The sequence below is a fragment of the Acanthopagrus latus genome, chromosome 11, assembly GCF_904848185.1.
Source record: "Acanthopagrus latus isolate v.2019 chromosome 11, fAcaLat1.1, whole genome shotgun sequence".
In the NCBI taxonomy this organism is placed as follows: domain Eukaryota; kingdom Metazoa; phylum Chordata; class Actinopteri; order Spariformes; family Sparidae; genus Acanthopagrus; species Acanthopagrus latus.
The window spans coordinates 16,785,713-16,797,167 of record NC_051049.1 but is presented as its reverse complement, the minus strand read 5'-3'; the positions used below and the strand labels follow the sequence as shown (position 1 = coordinate 16,797,167).

At 40.3% G+C, this 11,455-nt stretch overlaps 1 protein-coding gene across 3 annotated transcripts in view; it reads right to left on the bottom strand.

Moving 5' to 3' along the window:
• Window positions 1–3,738: 3,738 nt before the first annotated feature.
• Window positions 3,739–11,455, bottom strand: part of ptger3 (prostaglandin E receptor 3 (subtype EP3)) — a 9,041-nt gene continuing 1,324 nt past the window's right edge. The window contains exons 1-2 of one of the 3 annotated variants that reach the window (XM_037115385.1): window positions 10,609–11,455; window positions 3,739–9,227 (exon numbers count right to left, since the gene is read on the bottom strand). The exon at window positions 10,609–11,455 is cut by the window's right edge and continues 292 nt beyond it. In XM_037115385.1, coding sequence (XP_036971280.1) covers window positions 8,904–9,227; window positions 10,609–11,455 — 1,171 coding nt within the window. In that variant the 3' untranslated portion in view covers window positions 3,739–8,903. Of the gene's footprint in view, window positions 9,228–9,996; window positions 10,125–10,608 lie in introns of all 3 variants that reach the window. The other 2 variants (XR_005077858.1, XR_005077857.1) reach the window with 2 other exon arrangements.

Below are 11,455 nucleotides of genomic sequence, written 5' to 3'. Positions count from 1 at the left end.
AGCAATTATGTCATTTAGAATAAACAGACATTTGTCTCTCTTAGCATAATGGTCTATGGAAGCCGAGCATTAAAGAAACAGCAGTAGCGGGCTGAAGAAATCCCTCAAGATCACAGTCTAAAACAGAAGAAAAGCAAGAGAGAAATGTCAGCCACCCTCTGCAATATATCATCCAGTTAAATAAATGACCCTCTTGATGAGGATAAAGTTTATAAGGCTGATACAGTTGTGTGACTGCAAGAGAGTGAGAGTCAAGAAATGCAGTCAGGTTACATATATTGTTTTAAGTGGGAGAGGATAATAAAAATGTCAGCCACATCTTTTGTTCTAAGTTGACTTTTGGAAAGTAGCTGCTTACTGGAGGTCAGCCACTGACAGTACACTCCCAGAAAATGCTCCACAGACACTCACATACCTGCGCTGTGAGCAGAGGTGCGGGTAGAAAGAATGTTCGTATGGCAAGTCTCTGAACTTCACTAGAAGGTACAGCAGTCAAATATAGAAAGGAGGAGGGGGCAAGTATTGCTCCTAGTTGTTGAAACACGTTTGACAACATGGCATAAAATACAACGTGACAAAAAGAAAAATGGTAATTGTTCACCTTGTTGGTGAAGTCAGGCTTCGTGGATGTTGCCCAAGTTTCCGGCTTGGCAAAGGTCATCAGGTCATTTTCCCCTCCTTTATCCTCCCCATTCGCCTCCAGTTTACTTCTATTCTAAGCAAAGGGACAAATATTGCATCAGGCGGCTAAGCAAATTCTAATCTTGGCTTTGTGAGGAAATAAACACTGGTGAAATTTGACCAGTGTAACCACAACCAATGGCAAAGACGCATGATGGTCCACAAACCAATGAACAGAGTCCCGCTTGCCTCATATCCTGTGTCGCCCACGTTCAGCGGTGGCGGACGATTTTCATTCACATGTGTTCATGACATGAGACATGAGACCAAAATCACTACAACGTTGCTTCACTAATTGCAGCGCTGCGTCACCGTCGTGATCATTCTTTGCTTCTTAATTTAGGGAAGAGCAAATGATTAAACAGTCCTGGTCCAGCATATTTCTTGTTATTATCACAGAGGGACGCCTCCGAAAAACAAGAATACAATTTAAAGCAGCACACATTTGGAGCGCCACAGCAGCAAGTGTTCATCTGACAAATTTCAAAGTGCCTTTTTAAAACCGCATCCCACTCACCCTCATGGGCTGAGTTACTGTAAATATCGATTTGTGTCCTCATGTCTAGAGCCTTTGAACACACACGCAGTTTCCCAGTGAGTTTCATCCCTATAAATCATATTAATACAGCAATATGCCACAATATGTCATGACACAGGAGTGCTTTCCTCATAGAAAATATACATCCACAGTCTGTTGAGCTTAACAGCGATGAATAATGGGACGATAAAGCTTTTAATGGGCCCACTTGAATTTATCAGATGCAGACAGAGCCCTTACTCAGCAATAAATTGACTACATGGTGTGCGGAGCCCAAACAGTGAGCCAGGTGAAATAAAACCTTGAAATTAGTCACAGCTGTCATCTACAAGGTATTGGAAAGGACTTCTACTTTTTATTTATTGGGAGTGTTTTTGATGAGGTCTTCAGGCACTTTAGGACCTAAAAACCAAGACACAGTTTAGTACCGCGTGCTACTGGACAGATTAAACATTTGCAGTAGTTTCTGCATTGCTTGGCTAATATCTTAAAACCAGGGACCATTTAACCATTCCTTATCCCTGACACCGGTGCAGCTGGGAGTCAAGGTTACTGACAGTATTACACAGTAAGAGATTCTTTTTTTTCCTGAATTGGCTGTTTTCACATTCCAGTGGAGGCCCCTGCACCTGAATATGGTCATGTACGCTGGTATTTACTTTTCACTTTCAAGATCTGAAGAACTTCGCATGGTATTTTGAGAAGATCACCCCAGGCACAACAAAAAGAAAAAAAAGAAAAAGAAGGAAGGCTCTGCACACTTGGGCCCAATGGAAGTGTTTTATGATAAAAGCTCTGTCAGGGCCTTTGCCGTTTTCTCCACAGCTGAGGTATTTTGTAGATGTGCATGCACTGAAAAACTAAGTAGGCTCTGATGGGCTAATGGACATATTCATGATCATTTTGAAAGCATGATTATGCATGAATTCCAACGACTAGGTAATTAGTGAGTGACTTTAGAGACGAGATTACTGATCTCACATTTCCAAATCTATGATTTAAAGAGACATGCACAGAATGTTCTGCAGTGTAAAGGTTTTGTTATCTACGAGGCTATAACTGATATTTTGCAAAACTTTGGAAACTTGCTGGGCTTTGTCTGATTACCTAAAAAAACTGCCATCTGAATGAGTTTAAACAAATGGGACAATACAATAAAGTGTGGGAGCGCAGTAGACCTAATGTCAGGTCAACTTTGAACACATCAACCTTGGAGAGATTGAATAGTTTGTATATCTTGTCCCTCATAAAAGTATAAATATCACACATTTGTATGATTTACTGCATGTCTAGGGGCTAGTTTGTCACGTAAGAATTGATTGAGCATAGCTTCTTTAGCCGCACTGGGTAAGGCTTGTGTGAGCTGACCAATCAGAGGAGACTGGGTATTTGGGAGGGAGGTGCCTTAATGAGATGGGAGCTGAAAAGAGAGCATCACAGAAAGAGGAGGAATCTGCAGCAGTGGACAGTATTAGTACCTTTGAGCACTAAAGCTTCAAAGCATGTAAACCTATCCTGTCGTGAACCTGAAAATGAGCGTATGTCCCCTTTAAAGTTTTGCCCTGCTGTTCTACACACCATGAGAAGTTGATTCAATTTGATTATCAGCAAATAGCCAGTTCAGTTAAAAAATAAGTAAATCTACTGCTATGATACTACATATATATATATATATATATATATATATATATATATATATATATATATATATATATATATATATATATATATATATATATATATATATATATATACTGTATGTGTGTGTATGTGTAGCATAAATGAAAATGCAGTATGTATTAGTATACATGATTTACAGTGATAAAACAGTGATAGCCAGAAGCCTCAGTCTCATGCATCACACCTCTGAACAATATTCATGTATGCAATGATTAATGTATTCAGAGTTTAGCAATACATTGTTCCATTTATTGGTCGAAAGGAAACACATTGCACAAGGTCAACAAACAATAGAAGCCTACACGTGCTGTGAAATTGCAGCACCAGCATCTGACAACGTCCACAGTGTTTGAAATGGATTCACATCATTCTTAGTTTAATGTCTTTTTTTCAATCACACTGTCATGGCAGTTTCAACACATAAAACAAGACTCAACTGGATGTAAAATAATGTCTAAAATTTCACACTGAGCTTACAAAATGTATTTCATGTCTTTTCTTTAAGAATGCCTCTGATTCCTCTATTTTTTGAGGATTTTATATATATGAGAAAAAATAAAAGGCAAAAGTAAAAGCTAATAATGATCATTATTGTTTTTAATTCATCTTTTTGTTTGCTTCTGTTTCCAGTTCCGGTGTACTGTGGAATCTGACAATAAAACCCCACATCCCTTTTTCAAAATATGCTGCTTAGCTCAGCCTAGCCAGAGTTCATTCAGGTTGCGCACCAATCACAAAACACTGTTCTGTCCATTTGTATCAGTCTTCAATTGATTAGTACAATGTATAAATATTCAACAAGAAAACATGCCTCAGCAGCCACAAAAGCCCAACACGGATTTAAAAATTATGTTCATGTCCTTTAATAGAATTACAACGTAACACCAACACAGAAGCCAACAGCACTGCGATAGAATGAATCAAAAAGTGCATTGCAATGTTGAACTGACAGAAGTCAAACAGAGGACAAAGACATAAAGTACCAAAAGGACACTTTGACAGGTAGGTAGATATTTTTCTTTTCACCCTATCTCATTTCATTTTACATGAACCTATCTATGACAGATACGTCAAAATGCAAAACTCCAAAAGGTTGCAACACTAACACCATTCCTCAGGAGAACACACAGTGAAAAGAGACAGAGCACTGATAAGGACACAGTAGCTGTGTGAAAGTTAGCCCTCATCTGAGAATTGTGTCACAGAGCTGCACAGAGTTGCGGTTGAACATTCTGAAGCGGAGGCATTATGTGAAAAAAAAGATAAGAGAACGAACATCTGATAGACATCTGTTATCCATTTACATTCATCAGAGGAGCTGTGGCTGGTGAGCCAAACCTGTTCCCATCCACTGTATGCACATGTGACACCAACATGTGCCCTTTGAACATACTTCAGAGACACCTGTTGTACCTGCTGGGTTGATGATACTGAGGTGTTTGATTTATCTAGCCTTCAATGGTTTTCAGTTTTGAAAATGCATACGATGACAGTTTCACATCACTGACGCTTGACGAGGAAACTATTCTTGGCAGCTGTGAATGGCAGCACAAGATCAGCACGTATCAGTGAACTGCTCACATGTTAACTAGCTGGGCCAGTCTGTGATTTCATCAGAAATCTTTTCCAGTTCTTTCTAGAAAGCACACCTGCTCACTGGCAAACTGCTGACTTTCTCTACTCCTTTAATATTTACCGGTTCTGTTTGTTTGTTTGTGAGCAGGATGATGGTAAAAGGTTGCTGGGTGGGCCATGGAAGAATTAAATGTCGGAGAGGTTCTGAATCCCCGGGGCGGATACACAAATTTGTTTTCACTTTGATTTAAATTGCCAGATTTGGCATTTGTCCTTGGCAGAGTCAATGCTGCAATTCACAATCATAGGCACCCGTAATCCTCTGTCAGCCTACATATGTTGTTCAAATTACAGAAAGCAGTTATTATGGAGTGCTTGGGGACAGTGGTTTCATGGGGTTCATTCAATTACCTCAGCTAGACACAAATAGATTTATGATAATTCAAGTAATCTTGGAAATATATCCAGACATGTACAATGGTTGAGCTCAGAGTGTCCTTCTGGCTCAATGAGTGACCTTATCCAGCACCAGAAGTTTACAGGAAATAGAATGCTTTTCTGTTTTTCTGCATCAAAGACAGCAAATTTGTGCCAGACATGTTCATCCAGTCCACGTACCGCGTTTAATGACGGCACCTCGACGGCCCACTTCTGTTTGCCGGATCTGCCCAAGCCTGGTTCAGATCCAGCTCACCAGAATATAAATTAACCGTGGCTCAGATTTGTGGCCAATTCTGTTTTATTTGGTTCACTCTTTGCTGACATCTGGCCATCTGCATCATCATTCCACGCAGTGTGTGGGCCTCAAAAATGTGTCTGGGCTTGGCTTAGGTTGATATTGGAACAGTTTGGTGATAAAGATGTTATAAAGACAAGAATGCCTATTTCTGTGCTCGAAGGGATACTGAAAGCACCAACTGTAAGATTTCCAAGGACAGCACTGTGGACGAAAAACTGTAAAATGCTAAATATCAAAATGCTTAAACATTGCTGAAACAAACGTGTTTTGCCTCAAGATCATGAGACATCAGGTGACTCCTCAGCTCACGAGGCAATCAGTAAATCACTTCCATACATTAGTGACTTGAGTGAGAGAGATGGAGCCAGCTGGCATAACCGGATTCTCCGGCCCTCATAAAGCCTGTTTCAAATCATTATGTAATTGTACACTCCCTCCGTAGCCGGAGCAGTACTCTCATTTGTTAGTGCCTGCTGAAAGAGACGACTCCTTAGACAGATGAACATCATTCAAAGACTTGAGCAAACCCAACAATTGAAGCACGAGTGTCATTTCTAAAAGAGGCTAAAGAGTAATTTTGAACTTAACGTGGCAATGATTGCAGAGCAAAGTCAACTAGACTCTGACACACCTCTTAATAAGGCCAAACTATCAACTACCAACTATCACTGTCATTACATCATGTGGAGTACTTTCATGGCTCCCATGGTTGTAATGAACATTCATAATTCATGAGGGTATACTGTGAATCACAGAAAGCACTTCCTGTAAACACTGCAGGCTTTATGGGTCCATGAAGGACAGTTGAAATGTCTGGTGTTGTCTGTTTACAGAGAATTAATTATTATTCTGCCGTTTCCTTTTCCACTGTGGGGGTTGGGGGGATATAGGACCTTGGAGAGGAATAGCACCAAGGGCATATTCCACTGTCGAATTATTTTGCTCTCAAAAGAGCAGGTTGCTTCAGAGTCTCCTGGACAGAGCACTGAGATAATTACACGATGCAGATTCAAGTAGAAGCTGAATTGAATCAATCGTAAATCCCACTACAACATGAGAATAAATGTAATCATTGCTGTAAACGCGCAGATTAAACCCCAGATGTTACTTTTAAAGTGTATATTAACTCTTGCACAAGGTGAACATATGCTCAGAATGAGGGCTCATAATGCAGCGCCACAAGCTCAATTAGTGCGCCGTTCATTAAAATGAACCCACCTCACATCAGCGTGGTAGCTCTTTACGAAACAGATTACTTGTTGAGGAATATATTAGTGTTGTCACAAGTGAAGTAGAGTCTGGAAACCTCGCTGTACAATGAGCTCCAGAATAATCATGTATAATTATGCTTGTTTCCTTCTAAGGCAGACTGGCTTCACAGTCATGTTGCATGGAAACTGTAAATAACCATCTGTCACATGGGCTCATATCACTGAGCTCCTCACGTTCGAAAGGCAAAGGCATGAACAGGCAAGGCGGAGTGAATCGAATCTTGTTCGCCGATGTTTCGAGAAGGCAGAGTTGTGATGTCGAGGTGAGAAATTGTCCCACTGAAGGTTACCATGAGAGCAAACGTGTCAGATAGGACTTCGACAGACCTCTTTAGATACATTTACGGCATGTAACCAGTGAGATGGTGCTACACATGACAACGTATAACAACACCAAACCACCTCACTCACCTGAGACCTCTGAGTAAATTGCACCGTACATTTACATTTACTTCTGATTAGAGGTAGCATCAGCGCTACAAGGATAGGTTTTGGACAATAAAGACAAAAATGATGGAGGGACATGTTCAACATGACTGGACGCGTCACCACAAAAAATAATGCATGGATTCATGTGGCTAATAAACATGGACAAAACACCCTGTAGACATTTTTAAGGCCAGCTTGTGAAGTCACAGCACACAAGCAGCTCTAAATGAGGCAAAAAACTTTTAAAAAAAAATAATTTTGGATATTTTTGTGTTTTGTTTGCTCCAAAGTTCCAACTTTTTGAAATTCATCTGTAAAGATGTATGAGACTGTGGAGATGGTTATTAATAGGACTGTCACAATATCCCATTATAGACAATAATCTTGACATTTTCAAATTAAATACCAATTTTCATATGCCTCTACATTTCGGTATCACACCTTAACTCTGGTTGCCGCCTACCATGAAACTAAAAAATGTAAATTAAGTGCAATCGTTCTTTTTGTAAACTATCACAGTTGTGGTTATAGACTCTCTGTCCACCTCCCTACACTTTTACATTTTCCAGTGTTTTCATTTGGTTATTTTACATTTGTTTTTTTATGTATGCTTTCAAATACTTTGTTTGATTTTGTAATTTTCCGTATTATAATTTTGTATCTATTCAACTATATGTATCTTACTTTAATTCTTGTGTTTTTATTTGTCAGTTCCTATGTTTTATGTAATCTTCTTGTAAAGCACTTTGGTCAGCGTTTGTTGCTTTTAAATGTGCTCTAAAATTAAACTTGACTTATTTGCTAAGGTAAAAAATGTATTCACGGAGTATTTTTTATCGTTTTATCATGAATTATTTCGCTCACAGCCCTGGGTATTACCAAATGATGATTCGTGTAGCTCAAATAAAAAGGTGTTTTGGACAGTTTGGACATGTCTTTACACCATTCTATCATCAGCCTCGTATCTAAAGAGCACCCCTCTCTCTATTTACTTTTTTCTCTCCAAAAAGACTTGGCTCAATCAGAGTACACTGGTCCTTACACATTGTGCAATTACAAAACAATAATAGCTTTAATCCAGTGAAACAGGCAGGAATTTTCCAATGATGGCTACAGCCCTGTAACTGCAGTATCCGACCACCTTGTCATTTGTTATCTCTGTTGAATGCCACAAATAAATTCCTTTTCCAAAGTTATTCTGCAAAGAAAATTGCTGAGAAAATATTTACAAATCTAAGTTTACCAGTGCATTCATATTCAAGAGGAAAGGTGTCAGCAAAGTAACTTCACATTTCTTAGTCCTGGCCACTGGCCGAGGAACATGACATATCGTATTTCATAAAATTTACATCAACTTATAGGCGACATACACTAATAAATATCTTGCAATCAACAATTGGCTCCAGTTTAGGATTTGCATTTTCTTCTGAATGACTATCAATCCTTAAACAAATATTTTACATTTCTTGAAAGATATGGAAAAGCTATTTAAAACTATTCATAAGCTGTTTACAGTTTCTTTTTTAATTTTCAAACATTCACAAAAACGATTTGTCCTTTAGTTGGATTATGGCTTCAAGTTGTTGAAAGCAATGACTCAGTTTAGCAAGAGATGCACCACTTTCATATGAGTCACCACAGAGTCACCCATATTCAATTCTTGGGACTGGGAGATGTTATCAAAAGTGAAAACAAGCAATGAGAAAGTTCCTGGCAGCCAAATGTAGATAGTGTGACCAGGTCATGCATCCACATGCTGGTTAGGTGATTTTCAGTGTGGCCTCAGCAAAACAATTGCACCCAAAGCAGACTCAGCTGGCTCCTATTATCAGTGCAGCTGAGGTCTGTCTTGTCTCCTCCTGCAGAAATTCCTTTTGTGGATGACATGGATACAACTCTCCTTGTTTTTCCACAATAATTCCAAGACAATAGTGTATCCATTCCATCCATCCTGGCGTCAAAGTCACAAGAAAGAACTCCCTGTCAAAGCCTAGCTACTTTGTGGTTTATGGATGATGTTGTCGTCATGGTTCTGCTTGTTAAGGGCATCCAGTGCAGTCTGGGTCTCCTTCCGATCATCTAAGGAGCAGTTGGACACTGCGTTAGCCACGATGCAGAACTTGCGCAAGAGGATCTCCCTGAAGAGCAGGTACACCCACGGGTCCAGGATCTGGTTGAGGGAGGCCAAGCGGATCGCCGTCAGGAAAAAGTTACAGTCGAAATGGTCTTCTGGTCCTGTGGTCTGACTGAGGGGGGCTGTTAAATTGCACCGATGAGAGGAAACCTGGGTGTAGATCATGTTCACCATCAGAACCTGAGGAGGGGGGAAGGCAGAGGCTGTTTGAACCAACAGAGGCATGTCAAGGGTTTGTGCTGTATTATGAAACTGTATTTTTAACAATTTCAGTACAAGTCCAGCTAGCCACCAATGTAGTTTGACACTGATTTTTTGATTGAATGTTTGTTGTGAGGTGGGGTAATGTCTAATGCCAATATCAATATGACGCAGAATACTGAAGTTGACATAGACTTTGTTGGGTTTATGTTATGGCGTAGTCAAAATTCACTGTCTTCCATATGTATCATGTCAACCTGACGTTAACATGGAATACTTACATGTATTCTATTATTCAGTTGGGTAAGGTGACCTAAACCCCAAGGTCTGCTTAAAGTCATTATTCCTAAGTGGCTAAAAAAATATCTGTCCACTTCAGTAAACTTTTGCGACAAAGGGCATATTCTTTTTTTCTGGCCTTAGTATGTATGTTTCATTGAAATTATGATATCATTTATAAATTAATGGTTTTTCTAGCATCAAATTTAAAGTATTCAGGTTTTATCTGGATATAGGCCAATTTCATCTAGAAATAATAATTCAGACATTAAATGGTCAGATATTAGATGAATTAAAACTATTTCTAGGCCCCTCATTATGTTATATGTGCACTTGTTAGCTGAAAGAGAATAGATTTTGTGGGTAGACTCCTTTACACTTAATTTATGAGACTGACAGACAATCTTGAGCAGCAACTGCATCAAACCACTGGGAGAAAAACATCATGTTCACACTATAGTATACTCACTCTCTGGCCTCAATGCTGTGGCTTCTATTAATATCCCTGGTGGGACTATTAAATATGTGACTGACAACGCATGACCTCATAGCACACTGAGCAGACCCCCGAACAGGACCTGGCTAAGTAGATTGCTCCTTAATGGAAAATGACAGCAGCATTTCAAAGAAAATCATACAGGACAGAATTTATGTGCCTTGCAAATATGTGTGTGTGTGTGTGTGTGTGTGTGTGTGTGTGTGTGTGTGTGTGTGTGTGTGTGCGTGCGTGCGTGCGTGTGTGTGTGTGTGTGTGTGTGTGAGAGAGAGAGAGAGAGAGAGAGAGAGAGAGAGAGAGAGAGAGAGAGACTGATTGAATGAGTGATTGGGATAACCAAGTGCCTGCTCTTGCTTCCATTTGCTGTCCAGGAGATGAAGCAGAGATACACAGACGTGTTTGTGACAGGCATATGACAGTAAAACCATGTGTATTATGACTCTGGACACTTTATCATATCAGTACATGGGCTTTTACAGTATGACACTATGACAAAAAAATAAAAAAATCCTATTAATCCAAAGATCAATGGCTATGTACTGTAAGAAATAAAGGCTTCAGTCGCCTTTAAGCAAACAAACGTACCAGCAGAGGAGACCAGCATATAAGCAGGACGCACATAATTCCTAACAGCTGAATGACGGTCTCCGTTGTGAGACGTTCCCAATGTTTTGAAGACTGAGACGTGCCAGACTTTGTTTTGCAGCGGATAATCAAGCCCCGGATCGTCACTACATTGCAGGAAAGCGTGACAAGCAGAGAGAAAATCCCAAGTCCGGCGAAAGTGATGGCGAAAAACATATTGCCGCGGACTTTTCTTTCCCCTATGCTGATGAAGCACCAGGTCCCGGGCCACTGCTGCTTGTATTCCCCGACCCCCGCGATGGGCAGCAGGGCAAACAGCAACACCAGACACCATATGACAGCCAAAGTCTGCTTTGTCACACTTGTCTTCATGTGACTGGAGTACCAGTGCGGGTTTGTTATCGCCATAGCCCTTTCGATTGCCATGGCACTGGCCAAGAAGAGGGCGCACAGGCCAAAGGTTGTCATGCACACCCCGAAGAAAGCGCACAGATTGCCAGACGAGTCGATGTGCTGCCACTTCATACCAGCTCGGTAGACTGATATCACTATGGGACTCGTCAAAAGCTGTCCAAACAGGTCAGTTAGCGCCAGCGAGCCAATGCAAAGCAAAAACGACTTTTTCCTTTTATTTTCCTTCTTTCTGTACGAGATATATACCAGAATAAGAGCTAAAGTGTTGCCCACCATGCCAGTGATCATCATGGTTATGGGAAAACCAACTGACACAGATCCACCACATGAATTCTTGGTCTCATTGTCTTCGCGCTGTGACTTGGAGACGTTGGCGCCCGGCATCTTTCCAAGAGTTTCATGCAATCCCCGTAGATGATCGAAAGCGTCCATA